Source organism: Myotis myotis, unplaced genomic scaffold (assembly GCF_014108235.1).
Source record: "Myotis myotis isolate mMyoMyo1 unplaced genomic scaffold, mMyoMyo1.p scaffold_m19_p_16, whole genome shotgun sequence".
Classification (NCBI taxonomy): Eukaryota; Metazoa; Chordata; class Mammalia; order Chiroptera; family Vespertilionidae; genus Myotis; species Myotis myotis.
Window position 1 is genome coordinate 35919608 of NW_023416320.1, and position 24003 is coordinate 35943610.

The 24003-nt window shown below is 41.5% G+C and overlaps 1 protein-coding gene across 1 annotated transcript in view; it reads left to right on the forward strand.

Moving 5' to 3' along the window:
• Positions 1–425: 425 nt before the first annotated feature.
• The window catches only part of CUNH8orf34 (chromosome unknown C8orf34 homolog), a 241430-nt gene continuing 217852 nt past the window's right edge, over positions 426–24003 (forward strand). Inside the window, 2 exon segments of the mRNA XM_036338220.1 lie at positions 426–904; positions 907–1025. Coding sequence (XP_036194113.1) covers positions 736–904; positions 907–1025 — 288 coding nt within the window. The 5' untranslated portion in view covers positions 426–735.

A 24003-nucleotide genomic window follows, 5' to 3' on the forward strand; every position in this document is an offset into this window, starting at 1 on the left:
TTAGGAAGGCAATCTTGGAAGGGAGGACTGGGTTGCTTTGATCTCCTCTTCCTGTCCAAAGCTGAAGGGTTGCTCCCAGCCCTTGGGAGTTTCCTGCTGGGCTCTCAGCTTGCAGTCGCCCGGTCCACTTGCTCCAAGCCAAGTCAGATTTTCCAAAGGAAGGTAACTTCATTTTCATGGCAAACCCTCAGACCCATCCATGTGCCTTTTCACAACCCTGCCCTTCTCGGACCCTGAACCAGTGTAGGCCAAGCAGGAGGTGGCGAGGAGAGGTTCCGATGGGGTGGTGGGGACGACCCCCTTGCGAACTGCATTTGCAGCTGCCATATAGTAGCCAACAAGCACCAGATTTATATGCACTTTGAAAGAAGCCCCTTCACCATTGGCTTTTGGAGCAGCGCTGTCGCTAGGGAGCGGCGGGCAGGGCGAGCACAGGCTGGGGAGAAGCCCGGGCTGTTTGTGCTGTAACCTGGGAGAGGGGCGCACGCATCCTGCGCTCTGCACGCGGACACACACTCTAGGCGAGGTGCAGCCCCCGGCCCCGTCCGCCGAGGGCGCCCCCAGGTGCCACTCTGGGTGGAGCAGCAGCTCCCCGCTAGCCTCAGGGCCCCTGGTCCCCGCTGCTGCCGCCCAGAGGAGAAAGGCACCGCTGCTCCAAATCTCGGGGCGCCGCAGCCCGTGCCACGCAGCCGGAGCCTGGAGCCTCGGGGGCGGTGCAGCCGGAGAGCGCAGTGAATGAGTTCCCCCAGCGTCTCCGAGTTGTCTGAGTTGGTGGCGCTGTGCGGTTTTCCGGGCTGTCGGCGCCCCACTGGCTTACCGGTGGCCGGGCCAGACCCGCACGCCGGGGAGCCCAGGCTCCTGAGCTCCTGTCCCAGCCCCAGTCCGGGGAGCAGGCGGGCGAGCCCCGGGCAGAGGCGCGCGTTCAGCCCGCACTCTGCGCGGCTTCTGCTGTCTCCATGGCGTCCTATCAGCAATCCCGCATCCAGGCTTACCTGGAGAAGAACAAGATCGGTCCCCTGTTTGAGGTAAGGCGCTGTGGAGGGAGGGGTGCCCAGACAGAAGCAGATCACCTGGAGGGAAGGGGGGAGAGAGACAGACGCGCAGGAGGGGCGCCCCTGTGGCTCCAGGTCACTGCTACCGCGCCTGCGGGCCAGCTGTCCTGGAACACAGCCGGGCTGGCACTTCCCTGCTTACCTGGGCGCAGACAGGTGAGCGCGGTCGGCCTGGCCTCAGCCTGGCAGGGAAGTTTGAGCCATCTGAGTGTCCAGCACTCGAAGTCACGCCCAAGACCCTGACACACACACACACGCACACACACACCCACGCTTTCTGGAATTCACGCTGTCTTGCATATTGAATTTTTAAAAATGTTGGCAGTAGTGGAACCGGGAAAGGTGGAGGAGGTGCTTAGCAGCGGAAGGAACACGGTTAACTGGGAGAAGGTGGGACTGGTAAGGAGTGGGCTTGGGTAGATGCGGGCTTGTTGAATGAAATTGCCAAAGGGCGACGCCGACAGTGGGGTTTGGATGGGAGGAGAGCATGCGACGCCGACAGTGGGGTTTGGATGGGAGGAGAGCATGGCAGACCCTACCTGGAAGGCGCGGGGGGGGGGGGGGGGGGGCGGAGGAAGGTTCAGGAAAAGCACACGCGTATTTATGGGAAGGAGACGTAGCTCTCTGCTGTGTTCTCTTGCCAACAGTACTGGTGACAAAAATACGGTAGGAGCAAGGAAGAACGGGAGGACTCAAGAAAATGAGAATGGGAGACAGAAACCCTGCGCCTGCCAAGTGTCCCACGGGTTGCCAGGGGGCTGGGCAGATGTGGAGGCAGGAGGGAGGGATGCCACTGTCCCTTCTCCTCCAGGTTGAACCTCCTAGCTAGGCACCTGCATGGTCCAGGAGCTGTGGGAGGGTCCACATACCTTTGCTTGCCCTCCTCCCAAAAAGCAGTTGTGGCCATTCTTTGTGGTTACATGTCCCTGGCCTCTGATTGGGGCTGAAGCGCAGCAGCGGGGAGAGGTACCGAGAATGGAGCAGCTTTTCTAGGACTTAAGAGAGTGAGAACAGCAGAGAAAACAATGATTCAAACTAATGCTTCAACACAAAAAGGGACACTGGACAAGAGCGTGCGATCAGATAGGTCTTTTCTCTGGGGAGGAGCGATTTGACATGACCAAGATTGTGTGATCTCTTGGTTTTCTGTCCATCCTTAATGGTGTGCTGTCTTGAAAGCGTGGCCATAGTTTCTGCGGAAACTCACTGTTGTGTAGTCATAACGCCTTACACTGTGTGAATTGATTCTTGTTTCTGCTAAAAGTGTTAGCAAAGGAGGTCCATATCTAAAAGCAAAGTAGAATGGCTGGAGCTATTAGATTCCTTTACCTTTCGTGAAATAATTGGAGACTATAGGCAAGGCCATATGCATATTTTTAAAAAATAGAAGGGATATTTTAACAAACATCCCTTTGTGGCACAGTGTGTTAATTACACCAAAAGAAAGATAAAGGAAATATATTTAGAGTGTTTCTACTCTCTTGGAATATGTACAATTTATTGGGGTGAATAACTGAATTGGTTTTTTTTTAAATAGATGCTGTTCTCAACATATTTTAAAATTCTGAAGAGTTTCTCCAAGTGATAATAGAGCTTGGAATGTATGTAAACTTCCTACATAATTAGGAAATAAATCCAACGTCATATTTATCAAGTCCACATTTTTAAAAAATGCTCTCCAGCTAGTTCTGCACTGATGAGATTTAAGTTTTGTCAAAATTTTCTCATAAAATCATAAGACGCCCTCACTACAAAACAATGACTAAATTATATGCTTTATGGGCACAGACAACGGTGGTGATTGGGGAGAGATGGAGGAAACTACGCGGGGCGGGGTGGAGGTAAATGGTGATGGGTGGAGACTTGACTCGGGGTGGTGAACACAGTGCGGTGTGCAGATGATGTGCTGAGGAATCGTGCACCGGACACCTGTATAATTTTGTTAACCATTGTCACCCCACTACATTCAAAGGAAAAAATGATGTGCTCTGATTTTTGTAGGTTTTGTTGATGACGAATTACATAGATCCCATATGTAGTGATAAGTAGTTGATTTTTAAGGATTGATGTGCACTTTAAAAATTGAAGGGAGAAAACGGATATGTTCTCTTTTAGGGAAAGCAGGTCTTTATATAATAATTTTGATCTTTATAGAGCTCGGTTTTGAGAGTAGAATTGCACATACTTCACAAAATTGAACACTCTCACCAGCTTGTAGTTGCCTATTTCTTCCTATTCTAGAAAACCAGTGAAACGGGTGTAACACAGATATTGCTGATCTAACATTCTCCTCAGTGCTCCCAGTGCTTTGGTTAATGGTTCTTATAAGAACTGCTCTGGAGACCAGAGAGGGGGCCAGGAATCCAAATATAGTAAGAGGCACAAATTATTATGTATTTAATTCCTGGACCACATTTTAAGAAACAGTGACATAAGCTAAGATCTCCTTTTCTCAATCACTCATTGAAATGGTTAGCTGTCTCCTAGTTTTATTATCTGTGTGTTGTTGTCATTTTTTGTGTTTGTGCTGAGGTAGTGGAGTTGGTGAAATAAGTTTACTTTTGTTTTGAAAATATACAAGATCTGACATTATGTCCCCTTTACAGATTTTGTAAATTTGGAATGCTGTTGTTTTTTTTTTTTTTTTTTTTTTTTTTTAAAAAAAACTTAATGGAATGAGGCATCTCAGAAAGAGCACTTGAATGTTATTTTGAAACAATAGCAAAGGTCACACATACTATTATTGAGGATACTTGTATCCTATTTTTTTTTTCCCACCTGAGTATCTTATTTACTTGCTTGCTAGTTTATTTCTTACTTAATTTGTTTATTTCTAACATCTTATCATTTGAGAAGCTTATAACATGTTGCACACAATATGGTGTTTCAAAAACCACTTTAAATTAAAATGAATCCTGTGTCCAGATGATTTAGTAGTATAAGTTTATGCTACCTTTAAATATGATTGAAGATGTTTTGAAGCCTTATATAACCATGCCTAGAAATCATTTCATTAGAGTCTTGGATAATGATATTTTAATCAAATAATAGGAAGACTTAAGATGGAAATGGTAGTGATGACTTACATTCCACAACTATTTCATATTTTTGTAAGATGTAACACTTTCAGTATTTTGTTGGTTTATTCAGGGCATCAATCTATAAGGAATGCTTGACACCACTTCAATAAATTAGCCCTAAAACCCTATTTACTATGGATTTCCACACATAGTTCCTTAGTTGTGACATGGTTTGTCTCCCGCCAAAGGGGAGTATTTTTTCGACGCACATAGGGAAGATGCATAATCTAAACCCAAAGGCTTATCTCAAACCCTAAGGCCAACCACTTAACCATCAAAGAATTTGGCAGTCAGAAATTCTGAAACTGAATAATTAACTGGCATGTAGCTTCTTATTGGGATAAAGAGATTTATTTTGTCGATATTTTAAGAAGCTTAACTTCATTTCCAAGAGATTATATGCTGTGGAACATCACAGTACATTTATTTTCAACATAGAGAAGTATACATTGCTGTTAAATAGAATAATTACTTGAAAATTATTGGTTGCAAGCTGCTCAGGGCAGTCATATATCTTGGTTCAGGCCTGAGCATACTCACAAGAGAGTAAAATTCTAAACTACCAAAAAGCAGAATAAAAAGTCCTTTATAAAATCTCCATAGAATTTTTAAATCTCTGTGTATCGAAGATGTGGCCAACCAAATTCACTATATTTCTCCAAATGCAATCTGATTCGCTCCAAGTAAAATCACCTTCTTTATTTAGCTCAAAGAACCTCTACCTACATGGCCTGAATTTGTGCTAATTGATGTGGCAGGTGCTATGAGATGGACTCATGTCCAGTGTATGGTCGCCCATAGCCTGCATCAGTCACACACTTGCTGCTGCACAAGTGGCTTTTTCCAGGTACCCTTTCCAGCCACTCTGCAACACTGAAATCCAATTGGCCTGGAGAGTATCAGGTAGTCACCTGGCACGATCAGGAGATTTGTTACTTACGAGGTAGGGGAGTATTGAGAAAGTAATTAAATGTATTGAAAACAGTGCGAGCAAACTGTCACACTGACGGAGATGGGCGTCACAAATATAAAAAGGAAAAGAAGTAGAATGAGCCTTGTGGTGCTGGAATGAAATTGGAGGTATTGATGTGCCTCAAGACTTTCAATAATAGAAATAGATGTAGATGTAATAGAAATAAATATGTGTGTATTAACAGATGTATAAATGTATACATTTATTTCCTTACTCTGCCTTACTGTGAAGGCCCGGGAATAGCAACACCCCAGTAGCAATGAGCACCCTTAGTGACCAGATTTTGGATTTTCTCTGTTAGTAGAACCAGGTATCCTTGGAGAAATGGTTGATTCCAGCTTTGGAACTGAGAAAGTACAAGATGAACCTGAGAAATCTTATGCCAGAAAGTAAGAAAGTGGCCAAAGAAAAATAGCTACATGTCAGAAGAATATAGAAGGCAGCTTTTAGAAGCTCTTACTAACTAAATCTGGGACATCTTAAGAATCAAAACGAAAAAAAAACCGATGGTAACAGATTATCTTGCTGTATAAAACAGGAGTAGTTTATTGCACAGGGACAATAATGAGATACATGAATGTATTCAATTTATAGGAAGGTGAGAACGCTTTATCATATAGTAGAATGCCAATTAATAAATACAGAAGGGATGATGGAATTAGAAAATCACTACTTGGCAACCATCTTCTTAGTAATTCGGGCAAGAGACATTAATTGATGCTAAAACAAATGGGTGAAAAGTAGATGAGGAATGAGATGTTATATCATCTCTAGTATCTTTTCACGGAATAGTGTTAATTACAAAAGGGAAAAAGTAGCTTTAAAGTGAAGGAACCTGGCAGACACTACTTTAAATAATCAAACCGATAGCCTGTGCCTCCTGGTAGGATGCAGTTAAAACAATGTGGCATTAGGGCTTGAATTGAGTAGTGGGGAAAGATCTGATAAACTTTGTCGGGGAAATTCTGTTTCCCTGGAGTCTTCAAAAATGTTAAAGTGGTGAAAGTCAAGGGAGGGCTGAAAAGACATGTTAACTCAGTACTAAATAAGAAAGAAAATTTCCAAAACATTGGGAAAATAGGCAACAGTCTTCTAAGTAATCTCCTGGTCAACAAAAAAATCTCAGGGAAATTTGAAAAAGACGTCAAATAACACAAAGAAAGAAACGACATGTCGAAATATGTGAGACACGGCTCAAGCAGTGCTGAGAGGGAATTTTACAGCACTAAGACGCACATGTTAAAAAAGTGGACTGTGTGACTGGTCTGAATAGGGGCCCTGCCCTGCTTTCTCTTCTTTTTCTCTGTGCCCTCCCTCTAGTGGAGGACACTCTGAAAGGTGTGTTAGAGTCATCTGCTGACAGTAGGTGTTTGCTCATATATTATATCATGTCTTGTATCAAAAGGTAGATCTGAAGCTCTTGAAGGTTATAAGCTTAGTAGGTATCCGTTGAATTAAATAGAGCATTGACTTGTATATATTTTTTTCCTTCTATGGGGAAAAAACATTGAAGCTAGAGACAGCTAGAAAATAGAATATTTTTTAAAAATTCGCACCCAAAGCTATTCTTATTGATTTTGAAGAGAGGAAAAAGGAGCGAGAAGAAACATTGATGTGAGAGAGAACATCAATTGGTTGCGCTCCGTATGTGCCCTACCTGGGATTCAAACCTGCAACCTTTTGGTATACCAGACGATGCTCCTACCAACGGAACTACACTGGCCAGGACAGCACCTTAATACTTATTTTTTAAAATGGAGAGCAAAATATCCTCCATTCTATTAATTAGCCTTTCTGAACAGTGAATAACTTTTAATTATGTACTTAAGTGAATTAACCTAATTTAATTCCCTCTCAGCCATATTTTTCTCTCTTAATATCTGCTTTCTGGAGAGGGCTGGATAAATTAATTCACACCGCTGTGCAAAGCTTAATGCCTAAATCCCCCAAATTCATTTACATTTAATACAGAGGAAGATGCCTGGCACAGTTACATGGGATGAGGTAGGTGGTCTTTGGTGATAACTCTGGCTTGGTGTCATTTACTGTCCGCTTGGCCCTGAGCAAGTTACTTGATCCCTGTGAACATCCGTGTCCTCCTCTGTACAACAGTGCCTAAGGAGTATTTCATGAGGAACATGTGAGATGAATCAAAGTCCAATGAACCCAGTTCAGTGCCTGCCACTCGGTGAACATCCAGTCAGTGTTGGCTGCCATCACATTACATGCTGCTACTATTTCCCTTTTCTGTTGATATTAACCCAGTGAGAGGCCATGTAGAAAGATGCTTTTGGAGATTAGAACACACTCAAGAGTGTGCATCTACTTAGGTTGTAGCTCTTCTATCTTTGAAAAGGAGAAAGGAGAGCAGAGTAAAGTGTGAATGTAGGTGTGTGTGTGTGTGTGTGTGTGTGTGTGTGTGTGTGTTCATTCATTGGTGGGGCCAGGGGAGGCCTTGCTTGTTGCTATGTCTCAACATTGACAATATACATTGGCAAAATTTGGAAACATTGTATAAAGTTAGAAAACAACCCAGAATATCTTTTATTATTTCAGACACAACCCTCACTCCCCATCACTCTGTGTAATATGCGTTTCTTTGTTTTCCTCCGCATCCCTGTTGTCATTTGATATTATTTCACTGGATTTTTATAATTTCAGCTTATCTTCTCTTTACTCCACTAGAATATAACTTCTTAAAGGCAGATATTTGGTCAGTTTTAACTGCTTATATCTTCATAGAAAATGTCTGGTGCATGGTAGGTGGTCTACTAAATAGTTGTGAATACATATATGAATGAAAAGAAATCAGGACCAGCCAGTCACTGATGAAAAGTGTGGCTTGTGTGTATAAATGATAATGTGCACCAGGAGCCTGGGAATGTCCTCAGCAGTTTATGGGAGATTTCACCTTGAAAACTCATTATGACTTTATTATCTTTTCAATAGACATTAAATTCTTTGGTGTATAATGTTTGAAACTTTATTTCCATTTCTTCAATATGTATTTATTGGGTACTGTATTACCTATTGAGAAATATAAATGTAAGTAAAACATTTCCTGTCCTCAAAAACTCAGGTGTATTTAGAAAAGACTGATACACTCTTAATTTTACAAAAGGGACCTTTGTTTTCTGTTTACCTGCCATGTCCATTTTCACATTCATCAGTTTATTCCATCATTATAATATTGGAAGTAAGATTCATTTTGAAATCAGATTTAGATATTAATTTTCAAGAAATTTGCCATAGAATCAAGTATGTAAACCGAATAAAGCTAAGGGAAGATTTGTTAATTTCTGTTGTTGTAGTTTTTATTCCTGGAAGTTCTTAGCAAAAATCACATTCAAATATGAATTACTAAAAATATCTAAGTGCTCTAATTGTTGGGTAGTGTTCTATGTGAGACATTCTGATAGTTTTAGGTTGTAAGTTGTTCCTTTAACATAAAAAGAGGGGTTTCTTTTTGAAGTATAGTATATAACTCCTGCTGTTTCTTTACTGTTTGAACTATTGATCAAAATTCATAGTGACAAACTATGAATTGAGAATACATTTGGTTTTTCTTGTATTTGAAATAACATACCTATATGTATGAAGTGGACTTGATTATATAATCTTTGTTGTAGTTATTATGTCTTTGAGATATTTTTAAATTAATGCTTGCTTTTATGAATTCTTTCTAGCGGACCTGGTATTTCATTTTTTCTTTTTATATTTTGTCTACAAAATATAATAATCATCTTAGCACTATATAAATGGTAATTAAAAACTGTTACAGTTTATTAAACACAGAATATTACTTTATTCTAACCAAAAATATTTATTAAGACACTCCCTGGCATCTTCCCTCTTAGTTGCCATAGCAAGGGTATGGCAAAAACACCTTTAAATTTACACAGACGACATATACTCTACTTTGTGGAAGTTCATACGAAGCATCAGCTTTCACAGAATTATTTTAACTCAAATCCTCACTTAACATTCAGTTAAGACATTGAAGTCTGTGTATAGTTGGCAACATCCCATTGCTATGATCTGTGGATTGGTAGGGATCCAAGACAGATCATTGTCACTAAGTTCATCTATTGTTCGGTTTTGAGAAATAATACTTAGGGAAGAATTCATGAGGGTTATGTACACTAAGTTCTCAAGTTATTAAAAATGTGTTTTGGATAGAATTAGTTGAACAGTGGCTTGGATACCCACTCTGCATGAGGTGGCCCACTGAAGACTGACTTTCACTGAGTTATACAGTGGAGTGGTTTAAGAAGCCTGTACTGAGAGTCACTGTAAGAACCAGATCATGAAAATACAGTTTTGTCTATTCAAGGATGTTGTGGACGGGCATGTTCATTCATCAGACAGCATCCTCTTATGGGAATGACTGCTTAATTTTTAATGCCAGAAAGGGTTCAGGAATATTTTGAATTGTATAACTAATAGCATTCCTGCCCTCCTTTCCCACCATGCGTCCCCTGCTCTAGGTTTCTGAAAACTCATAGCCTAGTGATAGTCAGAATGTAGGCCATTATTATCACTCCACCCCCCTGAATAATGTCCTCACTTGTACTTTATCTTATTCCCTTACATTTCATTTATGCAATTTGATCATAATTTTTATTTCTATGGAAGATATCTTAAGTTCTTTCTGAAGTAAGGATGAATACAAGTATGTTATATAAATCGTAAAGTTACCCACTCATGGTCCAAATAATTTAGGTATAGGATAGGATATATTTGAATTATCTGTTTCCTGTTGATACACACTCTAGCTGGCTTTCTTTGGACAAAATATTTGGCTCCTTCTGGATTGTTGAGAATTTATTTTCAGTTTGATGATTTTCTCTCCCAGGATGAGTTTGGGAGTGGCAGAGACATGGCTACCTACCATCTGCCTGTGTCTCAGGGCCTTTGCATGATCTGTTTTCTCTGCTTGAAAGCCCCTTTCCCCCCAACACCTCGCTTGGTTGCCCCTTGCCCTTCAGATCTCAAGTTAAACCTCTCATCAGAGGGGCCCTACAGACAGCTCACTCTCCACAGCTTCCCAGTGAGCCTCCATCCTGCCATTGTTTTATTTCCACCACAGTACTCAGTCACTAGCACTTTCTTATCGTCTGTTCAGTATTTGGCTCCTCCTATAATATATCCTCCACGAGGAAAGGGGCTTGGTCAACCTTGTCCTTTGACATATCTCCACATTGTTCAGGAGCCCATGTCCTGTAATTGGCTATTCATTTTTATTCCTCTTACTTAACTTTTTCTAAAAAGGGTTAAATTAACTTTCCCCAGTTGTTTTGTATGGATTAGCCATTAAAAATATAGAAAAGATGAACTCCACATTACACAGGGGTGGGCAAAAGTAGGCTTACAGTTGTAATACAAATAAATAATGCAGTGATTAATGAGTAATCCTATCTAATAAAGAGGGAATATGCTAATTGACCCTCACACTGTCGCAAAGATGGCAGAACCCACAGCCAATAAGGAGGAAATATGCTAATTGACTACCCACCTTCAAAGATGGCAGTGCCCACAGCCAATACGGAGGGAATATGCTAATTGACTGCCCCGCTCTCAAAGATGGTGGCACCAACAGCCAATAAGGAGGGAGTATGTTAATTGACTCCAACACCCTCAAAGATTGCAGCGCCCACAGCCACAAGATGGCCGGCCAGGGAGGGCAGTTATGGGCGATCAGGCCAGCAGGGGAGGGCAGTTAGGGGCGACCAGGCCAGCAGGGGAGGGTAGTTGGGGGCGACCGGGCTGGCAGAGGAGGGCAGTTGGGGGGGACCAGGCCTGCAGGGGAGGGTAGTTAGGGGTGACTGGGCCAGCATGGGAGGGCAGTTGGGGGGACCAGGCTGGCAGGGGAGAGCAATTGGGGGTGACCAGGCCAGCAGGGGAGGGCAGTTGGGGGCAATCGGGCCAGCAGGGGAGCAGTTAGGTGTTGATCAGGCTGGCAGGGGAGTGGTTAGGGGGTGATCAGGCTGGCAGGCAGAAGCGGTTAGGGGCAATTAGGCAGGCAGGCAGGCAAGCGGTTGGGAGCCAGCAGTCCTGCATTGTGAGCGGGATGTCCGGCTACTGGTTTAGGCCCTATCCCTCTAGAATTGGGCCTAAACCGGCAGTCGGACATCCCCTGAGGGTCCCAGATTGGAGAGGATGTAGGCTGGGCTGAGGGACACCTCCCACCCCACACAAATTTTGTGCACCAGGCCTCTAGTAATACAATAATAAGCTCTGTGTTTCATATACTCACAACTCTAAGCCTCCTTGTTGCCCATCCCTGAATATGCAATATTAGTACAGCTGTGTAAGATACACAAAAAGAATGGAAAGTAAGAATGGTTCATAGCTTTTTTAAAAAAATATATATTTTATTGATTTTTTTACAGAGAGGAAGGGAGAGGGATAGAGAGTTAGGGATAGGGATCGATGAGAGAGAAACATCCATCAGCCGCCTCCTGCACACCGCCTACTGGGGATGTGCTCACAACCAAGGTACATGCCCTTGACTAGAATTGAACCTGGGACCCTTCAGTCCACAGGCCGATGCTCTATCCACTGATCCAAACCGGTTAGGGCTGGTTCATAGCTTTTATATGAGGTACCAGATTAATGGGCTAGTTTTTGCTCCCAGAACCCATTCTGTTTTCCAAGCTCTGTTTTGCTGCTATATTGCTTTTAGGTGATTTGGTCTTCTAGAGGCCCTTACTGACTCCCACATAACTATTAGCATATTTGCATATTAATACTGAATTTCTTGTCAGTTAAAACTTTAATGGGGATTTTTGCCCCAGGCTGAGAGAAAAACCCTAATTGAAGAACCAAATCAGAAATGATGGTGATAAGAGGACAGGTAGAGTAGGAGTGAGCCTCAGGGGAGTAGAAATGGTGGTCTGGGGAGATGGAAAAGAAATAAGTCAAACATTTCAAATACAAGCCTACTGTCACTCTATGAGCTCTCCCCCTCACCCCCGCTTAAAACCCTATTTTCAAAGAGAAAACACACACACACACACGCACACACACACACAATTGCACACTTTACACATTACCTGGCATCATAAGACTTATACTCGGCTCTTGTAGGAACACTCAGGAATCAAATGCCCTAAACATGAGGAAAAATGAACACTCAGGGAGATGGCTAACAGCATTATAAAGGAAACATGGGACATCTCATTTGGACATGTCCATGGCCAGGCGGGAATGTGCTGTACCATCACCATATCAACAGCTCCCGGCAACTCCTATTCTAGAAATAATTTTGAGTGGGTACTGTTGGAAAGACTTTCCATGTAGGTTATCTTATAGGTACCTCAAACTCAAAATGACTAAAAGGCAGCCAAAACAACACAAGATGTTTCACTCTCCTTACCTTTTTATTTCAGCTACAGTTTAATAATTCTCCCCAAGGCCCAGGTAGCTTTCATGCCTTTCTTAAACAAATATATCTGGTAAATTATCAAACCCTTTCAATTTGTTCTTTAAAATGCCCTTTGCGACACTTTTCTTGATCTTATCATCATTGCCACTTTAATCCTGGCAACCACATCACTCCATCAGATTGTGCCATTCTGAGCCATTCTACATGTGGCTGACAAATTAACTGTTCCAAACAGTGACATTTATCATGTCATTTATCCATTCGCTGTGGCCATGCTTCTTAAACAAGAGCATTCATTATAACAAATGCTAACTGTGGACAAAATACAAGGTTCATGTAAATTTCCCCCCTACCTGAGATAGTTTATTGAATGCGGCTAAAGGACGGGAATTATTAAATTACAGCATGTGGCTCATAGTGGTTTTGCATGAATTAGTGATATAATTGCTGGACTAGCTGTTCACTATCACCACTTTGCACACATTATTTTATTGATTTTCTTAACAATTCACTGGATCAAGGAGAAGTAACCACACAAATCCCCTGGTTTTTGAGACTTAGAATACCTTTCAGATACTTTAGGTTGGCTGTTGTTTTCATTTCGGATGATACATCAGCTAAGGTTCATATAAATTTCAAAGCTAATCAAACGTTAGGGAATTTCTATGCTTGCCTTTTATCATGTTTGGCTTTGCGTCTAGTCAGCCGGGAGGATGAATTCACAGCCCTGGAGCATTGAGGATGCAAAGATTTTGTAACACTTAATGATGAGATGCATTCCAAACTAGGGTGGCATTCAAAATCTGATTAACCATACTTTTCATTGTACCCACACACCACCTTCAGCGTAGCCAGTTTAGTTTATCAATTTTGCCAAAATATACAATGTCAAGCCTTTGCTTGATAGTCTCTCTACATGTAAGGTTTCCTTTTCTTCAGTAACGTCTCGGATTAGGTTCCTTGAGACACAGACTCAGAGATGCAGCTTTTCATGTATGTTCATGGGATCAGCACCTGAAGGGAGTGAGGGAAGAGGGTCTGAGTAGAGGAGGAAGTTGAGCGATGAGGCAGTTATTTGAGAGTCCTCAGCTGATCATACAGAAGGACCACCTGGGGAGCGCTGGAATGGGGAGGCTGTGAGGGTTGTTCCAGTGGGTACCTGGTAGTCAGGCCTTTGTACTCCAGTCATTAGAAGCAGGCTTCCTCCAGGGAAAGAATGTGACCTTGGGTGAATCAGTTGCCTTCTGTGGGAGAACACAATTCTGGAGGAGGCCTCAGGTAAGAACCTTCAAAAGCCACATTCCTGGCAGCTGTCATAATGAGTATTTGTTTCTGAAGAAAATACCTGGGCACAAATCCCAATTTCTGCTACATTCTCCTATTCAACCATCAACCACTTATTAGGGGACAGTTTGTGTTTTGTCTTTTTAAGTGAAATTTTTGACTGCTCTAGGTTCCCCAGATTTTCTGTTTCTGTGAACTCCTGTTGCACTGAGGCCGAGCCACTCATTTTTGTGGTTAACCACATTGTTACTTAACTACTTTCTGCATTATGGCTTTCTTTCTAACTGTATTGATTCCCCCCCCCCCGCCCCCGCCATTTCTTCAAGGATCTGTCTTGTACTATATGCATCATAAGAATTCAACTGAATACTTGTTGATTGAATAAATGCATATAAAACAGTATGCTCTATAGAAATACAACATAATGTTTGCTTTATACACAAAGCAAGCTAAACCTTTCTGCTATTTCTAAACTTCACCAGGAAAAATACACAAAGACCTCAAAGAAGGTTAAAAGATGATCCACAAAAGAAAAAGGATTAAAATTTATAGTTAGTTTCTGAGTCAACTGATCCCCCTTTTGTGTGTGTAAACAAGACTGATTTGGATTTTTTGTTTTTTTGTTTGTTTTTTTTAACATAGAGTCCTCAGTTATCTGTGTAGTTATAAGTATTATGATTTGTATAAAAGAAATATTTTCATGATGCCATTCAACGTGCATGCCTTAGAAAGGTGCAGCTAAAATAAAAGGCATCCTATGTCATTTCATCGTTTGCCCTCTTCTCACATGGGTATAGTATACATGGGATTGTTAAATGGAGGTTTTGTTATATTTCATGCTGGCTTCTTTGATTAGGTAATAAATATTCAATAAAATCATATAGCTGGTGCATATTAATTATGAATTTGATGTTTATTAACACAGGTTTATTTAATACCTAGCAGAGTCCACATTTGCTTTTCTTAAATGTAAAGCAAATGCATTACTGAGCTAAAGGTAAATAAATTGGTCATTTTTATTCTACTTTGGACTAGTGAAGGTGCTATAGAATTTACTAGTTTACTTTATTCTGTACCTTAATTAGACTTAAAAATGTGACTTCAGAGGCTCATGTAAGTAAAGTCATGACTCCAAGTGTTTCCTAATGCCCAATCTGTGAAAGCAATAGGAGGGGTTTTACCGCAGGTTATTTTATTGATTGGACTAGACAGTGGACTTAATTATTTCATTTTTCAGTTTGGTTATAAATGTGCATCTAGAAGTATGCTATGTTATTATTTTTTACTTAGCTGGAAATTATTCTGAATTTTTCTTTGCAGAGAGCCATATTGTTGGTGGAAATGGCAGAGTTGTTTCTTTTTAGACATTATAGCTTTTCTTTCCTTTTTTGGGGTCTCCATATGATTATGTGATAGCTACTACTAATGGAAAATGGGAAAAATGACAGTTTCTTTTCAGACTCAGTGGCATTTATGTCTTTTTCTTGTCTTACTCTCGTGGCTAAGACCTCTAAAATAATGTTGAATAGAAGTGGTAATACTTGGTATTTTTTTATGTTTGGGTCCTGATTTTAAGAGGAATGATTAAGTTTATTATTTTTTATAGATACCTTTTATAAGGTTAGGAAAGTTTACTTAATAGTTTGCTAGGATTTTTAAATTAAGAGTTGAGTTCAATAATATTTAAAGATATTTCTTTGTATATTGAAATTATCATATGATTTTGTCCTTTATGCTATTAATGGGAAAAACTACATTACTGAATTTAAAAAATGTTAAACCAACTTTGCATTTCTGGAAAAATTGATTCTGATTAAAATGTATAATTTATTTTCTTCCATTGCTGAATTTGAATTGCTAATAAGTTGCTGAAGATATTTCCCCTCTGTTTTTTGGAAGTTTTAAACTTAATTTCTTTTTTTTGTGGTTATCACAGAAATAGTAGGGTGCATGTTTAACTTCAGACCCTGAAGTTGAGCAACATCTTTGCCTTCCTCTTGAAAAATGAAAGGACTTTCGAGTGCTTTGCTTCTGGCTACCACTTTCCCTAGCTTATATACTGTTGTTCATTTCAATTCTTCTTCTTCTTCTTGTCCTTCTTCTTCTTTTGGTTCAGACCCACAGAACAGACAGGAAACAAATACCTTAAATTGTTATGCACAGTTTAAGGTGTTCTTTCAAACACGTGTCCCTAGACATCCTTGAAAACAATATACCAATTCTGTTCTTTTTCTATTTCTGAGTCATACCATTATCCACTGTCCATAAATCAGTGGATCCTTACTTCTGGTAGTAGATCAGCTATGTGGACAAATAAATATTCTTAAGGCATGGGAGCTTTTCTGCCTGTCTTTTTAGTAGACTTTGGAGTGAACTTAAAGTGCTGTAATAGTCTAGTAGTCCACTTGGATTTTATGCCACTATATCATGCAGGACCAGGCCTAAACCAGTCTCAAGTTTCCATCTTAGTCATGGGTCCTAATGAACTCCCCATGAAGACATATGAATGGATTGAGGGAATGGAGGCAATGTAGCAGGTGTATGCATTGAAGGAGACTCCCTGCATGTTTAACTTACTTGTGTATTCTGGATTGCTAATATACATATCCAATCTCATGGTTTGGTGAGTCAGTACCCACTTCATGATGAGCATCTCAAGTCTCATGGCCAATTCATATCCCATAGTCAGATGTCCTTAGAGGGTCCAGTAACAAGCCAAGAGGTCCATCTCAAAAGGAAACTGGCTTGCTGGAGAAGCAGACAGGACCTCATTAAAATCCTCTAGTGTTCTGTGCTGTGCTTCTCCTATGAAGGCTTGCCAGCCACTCAAGCAGCATCTTGCTTGGCACAGGCACTTCCAGTATCAGTGGGTCTACTGGGGCATAAGGATTGAGTGCTGGAGCAGCATGTACTGCAGCTGGACCTGCTGCAGAGTCTTGTCTTGCCCTGGACCTGAGTCAAAAAGGATAGCCTAATGGATTGTTCACTATCGTGTGGTACATGATGCCTCCAGAATCCAAAGAGGGTTTGCTTCTTTGTAGAATTAGGTGGGGTGGGGGTGGGGGCGGGTGTGTAGCACCTATGGAGAGTATATTCTACAGCAGGAGTCCTCAGACTTTTTAAACAGGGGGCCAGTTCACTGTCCCTCAGACCGTTGGAGGGCCGGACTATAGTTTAAAAAAAACTATGAACAAATTCCTATGCACACTGCACATATCTTATTTTGAAGTAAAAAAAAACAAAACGGAAACAAATACAATATTTGTATTTGCATGTGGCCCGCGGGCCGTAGTTTGAGGACCCCTGTTCTACAAGATTAGTGGGCCTTCAGACTCTCTATTGTGGTAACCCAAACCAGGTTTCAGCTTACCAGATGTAGTTTCTTTTTTCTATTACATAGATTAAGTTATATTTCCATATGCTGCCCATCTATTTCACCTTTAAAGACACCAAGATTGATTATCAGACAATATGAAAGATTACTGCTGGTCAAAATATTTTGCTTATCACTTTGTCCCTCTTCCCCATTATGGCAAATATGTCCATCTTGTCTGTGGAAGTTAAGCATTGCCGCCTGGTCTTTGCTAGTCGGGAAGACATCATCCCAGTTGACTGTAGAGCCTATTTGGTTGACAACTCTCACTGTTATCTCTGGCCTTTAGAGACTGTCTCCACAGAGCTTATCAAGGGTATTCTCTTGGTAGTGAAGAGAATGTCCTCTAGGCCTGTCTAGAGTTGAGAGTGAGTGAATGTACAGTTTGCACATGATAAACTCACTCCACTGTTCTTATCTTTCTAAGCCTTTGGAGTCTTTTCTTTATATTAGGACTAGGGGCCTGGTGCATAACATTCATGCACTGGGGCATTGGGGAGGGGGTCCCTCAGCCTGGCCTGCACCCTCACGTAGTCCAGGGCCCCTATGGGGATGTCTGCCTGCTGGCTTAGGCCTGCTCCCCAAACTGGCAGGCAGACATCCCCCAAGGGGTGCTTAGCACTGCTGCGGTGGCAGGAGCCTCTCCTGCCTCCAAGGCAGCGCTAAGGAGCAGCAAGCCCGGCTTCTGGTTGAGTGGCGCTTCCCCTGTGGGAGTGCACTGACCACCAGGGGGGAAGCTCCTGCATTGAGTGTCTGCCCCCTTGTGGTCAGTGCACGTCATAGCAACCGGTCATTCCACCATTTGGTCAATTTGCATATTAGCCTTTCATTATATAGGATATACTGGGACATCTCAACCTCATTGAATGTAGGGCTCTGTTGAGGCCAAGTGTCAGTAAACCAGTCCAGCAAATTTTTAGAGCATGACAGCTAACACTTTACATAAGTAATCTCTAGCTTCTCTCATATCAGTTGACACATGATTATAGAGGCTAAAATCTGCTTTCTGAAAGCTGGAGAACCAGGAAAGTCTGTGATGTAATTTATTCTGGGTCTGAAAGTTTGAGGACCCAAGGGAGTACCAGTGTCTAAAGTTGGGAGAGTATAGCTGTCCCAGCTGTAACAGAGAGCACAAATTTGTCCTTCGCTGGCCTTTTTGTTCTGTTTAGGGCCTTAACAGATTGGATGACACCCATCCATATTGCTGAGGTCAGCCTTCCTCACTCAGCCTATTGATCCAAATGCTAATCTTCCCTGGAACACTCTTGCAGACACGCTCAGATATTTTATCGGCTATCTGGGCATCACTTAGCCAAGCTGACAAGTAAAATTAGCCATCACAAGGTTTACTTCTCACCCATTGTTCTCAGCTTCCGTGTTTTAGCCCAGAATTCTGAAGCATCTGAAACTGTCTCATTCTACACTCTATTGTACTGATTAATTTGATAATATAATCTATTTCCTTTTCTTAGTCACAGTATATTTTATTTACAGTGGCATGTGGCTAAAAAAGCAAAATGCATTTTCTCTACATTCCTTTTGAAATAAATACATTTCTTGGGGTTTATTATCCAATTAGTAATCGTGGTGTACCACACAGTTAAAATAAATAGAGCCACAAGGCATTATTATTATTAGCAAAACCAAAATGATATATTACAATACTTTCTTAGTTAAATGATGGTTATACTAAATGATGGAAATTTTTCTGTGAACCTCATATTCAAACATATTTATATATATTCTGGTGTGTTTTTTAAAATATATTTTATTGATTTTTTACAGAGAGGAAGGGAGAGGGATAGAGAGTTAGAAACATCGATCAGCTGCCTCCTGCACACCCCCTACTGGGGATGTGCCTGCAACCAAGGTACATGCCCTTGACTGGAATCAAACCTGGGACCCTTCAGTCCGGAGGCCGACGCTCTATCCACTGAGCCAAACCGGCTAGGGCAATTCTGGTGTGTTTTTGATAAATCTACATCAAACACAGGATGGGAGCACATAATCCTTGATACTCAGGTTGTTATCTCATGAAATCCAATTTAAAATAAAAATTTTCTCCAGTTTCTGACATGACACAGCAGGCTTCAATCTATTTCATTATTCATAGTAGACACGATTTGTTGTAGTTCAAAACTGACCAGATATGAATATTGTTCAAGGATCCTGGTAGCCACCAAACAGACGAAAACATTTGAACTTCCTTGTAATTATTCAACATGAGCTTGGAGATTCAGAGGGTGAAGCCTAGAGGACACCTCAGAGCTCCTGAAACATTAGCATATTTTTTCCTGTGGTAAAAAAAAAAGTCCATATCTAAAACATACTAATCAACTAAAAGTAGTTATCTTTAATTCTCTTTTAAAAAATAAATGATTTAGGCTTAAAGAGTGTAGATAATTTGTCCAAGATCAAATACATCTAAGTGCCAAAATTAGGATTCTGCCTTAGGAAAAAAGTGCTTGACTTTGTGATTGTGAATTGTTCAAATACCAGTTTCTTCTTTTACTAGAAGTCTGACTTTAGGAAGTTAACTCTCTTAACTAACAGTCAAACATGAAATAGGGTAAATGGTTCCAGCTTAGTGGATTGTTGTGAAGATTAAATAAGGATATGTATTTTGATTGAGCAATTCGTATAACACAAGATATCAATAAATAGTTTTCTCTTTTCATGTAGGAAAAGGTGTTATAGAATCAACGTCAATAAGATTCTTTGAGTCATTTTTCTAACTCTTTAGCAGAGATGGCTCAGTGATGACTCATCTACATCCTCTTCATTGGACTTAATTTTATGCCATATAGGAAAGAGATTTTATTTATGTGCAATGAGGTGATGTGGGAAATTGAATTTTTTAATAAATATATTTTTGTTGATTTCAGAGAGGAAGGGAGAGGGAGAGAGAGAGATAGAAACATCAATGATGAGAGATAATCATTGATCAGCTGCCTCCTGCATGCCCCCCATTGGGGATGGAGCCCGCAACCTGGGCATGTGCCCTGACCGGGAATCGAACCATGACCTCCTGGTTCATAGGTCGACTCTCAACTACTGAACCATACCAATCAGGTAGAAATTGAATTTTTGACCTGGGCTTTGCCTACAGCATGTTCTAACTCAGTGGTGTCCAAATGTTTTGATCATGCAACCCTATCATAAAAATGTTTGTTTATGCATCCACAATATTTATGTTCATGTCTAAATTATAAGCATATACAAATGTGTTAATAAATTTTATGCACAATAAAACATGTAAACAAGGACATTTTCCAGAGTTGAAATAAAAATATATCAAAGTATAAGTCTAATATTTTCTTCCATTCCCTAACAGATGGCCATGTGTACCCCATTAGGACACCACTGCTTGCTCCAACCAATAAGTGGAGGAGCATGGTATAGTTGTGCTAATGACTTATTGTATAGATTATCCGTATGTTTCTTTCTGCTTATATTGGTGTTCTTGTGCCATTAACCATTTAGTCAAACTCCAAAAAATAAACAGGATGACACAAGACAAGGCAATCCTTTAATCTTGAAAGATGATTCATGAAGCATTGCTTACAGAGTTGGTCCCTGGGAGTATTATTTTGTTTAGGAAAAAAACCACAACTATTTAAATCACCAACTATCTAAAATACATGTTTTTATCTATAATAATCTAGGAGTTACCATAGAAATTTAGTGGGCACTTTTATGGCCAGCACTGGTCTAGGTGTTAATTGGTAACAAAAGTATGAATATACTTGAAGACACTTCTTATTTTAAACTAGAGGCCTGGTGCACGAAATTTGTGCACAGGGTGGGGCTGTCCCACAGCCCGGCCTGTACCCTCTTGCAATCTGGGACCCCTCAGGTAGGGTCCCTAGGCTTGGCTGGTGATCACGGCCTATTGGGGCTTTCCTTCTCCCAGCTGCTGGCAGCTGGTCCCACCCCCACAGCCACTGCCACTCCTTGCCATCTCTGCGGCGCTGCCCCCTGCCACCGGTCACCTCCCTGTATATGTGACAGGCATGGGGTATAATTACTTGGCTGGCCTGGGCCTCCCTCTGCAGGGCGATTGCTGGCCGGCGCCGCATACCCACCACAGCGTCTCTGGCCGGTGGCCTGGGCCTCCCTCTGTGGGGCGATCAATCGTGGAGCCCCCAGATCAATCGCCCTGCAGAGTGAGGCCCCGCCTACTCACCGCAGCGGCCGCCAGCCGGGTGGCCTGAGCCTCCCTCTGTGGCTGCCAGCTGGGTGGCCTGGGTCTCCTTCTGTGGGGCAGTTGATCACAGGGCAGTTGATCGCGGGGTTCCACGATGGATCACCCAGCAGAGAGAGGCCCTGCCCACTTGGCTGGGGCTCTGTGATCAATCGCTGCACAGAGAGTGGCTTGGGCCTCCCTTTTTGGGGTGATCAATTGTGGACCCCCCCCTCACCGATCACCCCACAGAGGGTGGCCTGGGCCTCCCTCTGCGTTGCAATTGTGGGGCGATGGCGGGGCCCCCCAACCAATCGCATCACACCCGCCTTGGCTGGCCCTGGCGCCAGTGTGTGTCATAGTGTAGTCATCTGGAAGGTCGTCCAGATGGTCGTCCTGCTGTTCGGTCGTTCGGTCAATTTTCATATTATGCTTTTATTATTATAGATAATTCAGAGATGCATTTGTCTGGATTGCCAACTAGTTAAGAGAATGGGCTTTAGAGTCAGACACATCTAAGTTTGAATCAGGTCCTTTAATTTACCTGTAACTCGTAATCTCCCTCCATTAATCCAACCATCATCTAGCCTCAAATGTTAAGGAGTGGCCACAATCAACCATTGACTGTGCTAGGCACCAAGGTGCTGAGGATACACAAGCTGCATGAGACAGAGCCACGGTCCCTCTTCTGTTCTGTTTATGTTTGTCCCCGCAGGGCAGGGCCTTGAGCAATGCACATGTTTGCTGTGTGAATGAACGAAGGAAAGAAAAAGATCATGTAGTCCATTAGAAAAGACAGCCATAAAATAAAACAAAATTAGGTAGGTATTTACTTTTAATTGTATTGAGAAGAGAGAGGAAAAGTACAGCTCTTGTGAGTGCTTAAAAACGAGGGACCTGATCTCATGAAGCCTTCGTAGGTTATGGAAGGCTTCTTCAGGCAGTGACAGTAAGGCAGGACATGGACTTAATACAGTGATGGCGAACCTATGACGCGTGTCAGAGGTGACACACGAACTCATTTTTTTGATTGATTTTTCTTTGTTAAATGGCATTTAAATATATAACATAAATATCAAAAATATAAGTCTTTGTTTTACTATGGTTGCAAATATCAAAAAATTTCTATATGTGACACGGCACCAGAGTTAAGTTACAGTTTTTCAAAATGCTGACACGCCGAACTCAAAAGGTTCTCCATCACTGACTTAATAGGTTAATAAGTTGAAAGAAAGAGTGCGAACAGGATTTGGGCAGAGGAATGATTCAATATATCACAGGGTAGAAGAATGCCCTGATGCAGTGAGATGCTTGGCTTATTGAAACTGTAATAAGGCTAGTATGCCTCGGGAGTAGAGAATTGGGGAGGAATCCTGCAGGATGTGGCTGGACAGTGGCAGGGGCCAGATCCTCTAAAACAGCGGTTCTCAACCTGTGGGTCGCGACCCCTTTGGGGGTCGAATGACCCTTTCACAGGGGTCGCCTAAGACCATCGGAAAACACATATAATTACATATTGTTTTTGTGATTAATCACTATGCTTTAATTATGTTCAATTTGTAACAATGAAATTGGGGGTCACCACAACATGAGGAACTGTATTAAAGGGTCGCGGCATTAGGAAGGTTGAGAACCACTGCTGTAGGGTCTGAGGCCTGAGCAACTGAAAGAAAACTTTAAGAACTTGCAAAGGGAACCGGAAAAACCCCATATTGGGGAGACAAAGAGGGTAAGATAGTATAAATACAGGAAACTTCCTGTGTGATTTCACCCAGAATTTGAGAGACATTTTCCTCTGGGCCCGCACATAATAAATGTAACTCCATCTCTCTAAGCGTTGCTTGGTTCTTCTCCGGTTTTTCTGTAACACATATACGTATATAAATCCACTAATTAAAATTGACTATTACCCTAGTTTATAAACAATAGCCTATAACTAATCATTGTTTGAAGAGTAATGAGATGAAGGACTGGTTTAGCCAGTCATGGATAATAAGAGAATCAAAGACTTTGTTTACATCAGTTGTCAATCCCAGGCCCAGTCCATTCCTGGTGGCAAGAATCAGACTCTCTTCTGAATGAAACTCCAGGAAGGACCTATTTTCCTCCCTTCGAAGGAAGAATATCCACATTCCTGCGGGTAGATTAGCCAAGCACAAAGTTTCTCTCCCTCTTCCTCTCCCTGCCCTCCTTCAGAGCAGTATGACTTAGACAAAAATCTATTGGAATATCATTTTAACCATTGTTGTGACTCTTGATTTTCTCCCTTTATCCCATTGGTACTATTCTGCAGCTTCATCCATTCTCTTTCCTTCTGTGGCTTCCACGGCTTGGACCTTCCTTTAATTTCTCCCTCACCTTTTGTCTCGTTGCATGTGAATCCCAGGCTCTGCTTATGGTTAGAGAAAATATCTTGACAGTCATTAAGATTTATAATATGGACCAATATGCCTTTAAATTCACTTACTACATTAAAACAAAAAAACGGTAGCCACATTTTTCCCTGACAGGAACAAGATGTACCAGAAAAATATGTTGTAGAGAATGAAAGAAGCTTGAAGAGAAATCTAGCAGTTAATTATGTTTAATTGTCACTTTGGAAATTTCTGTTTACAGTATTGTCATTTCTAAAAAGATATTTTCGGAAGTGACATTTTGATTAGGATAATTT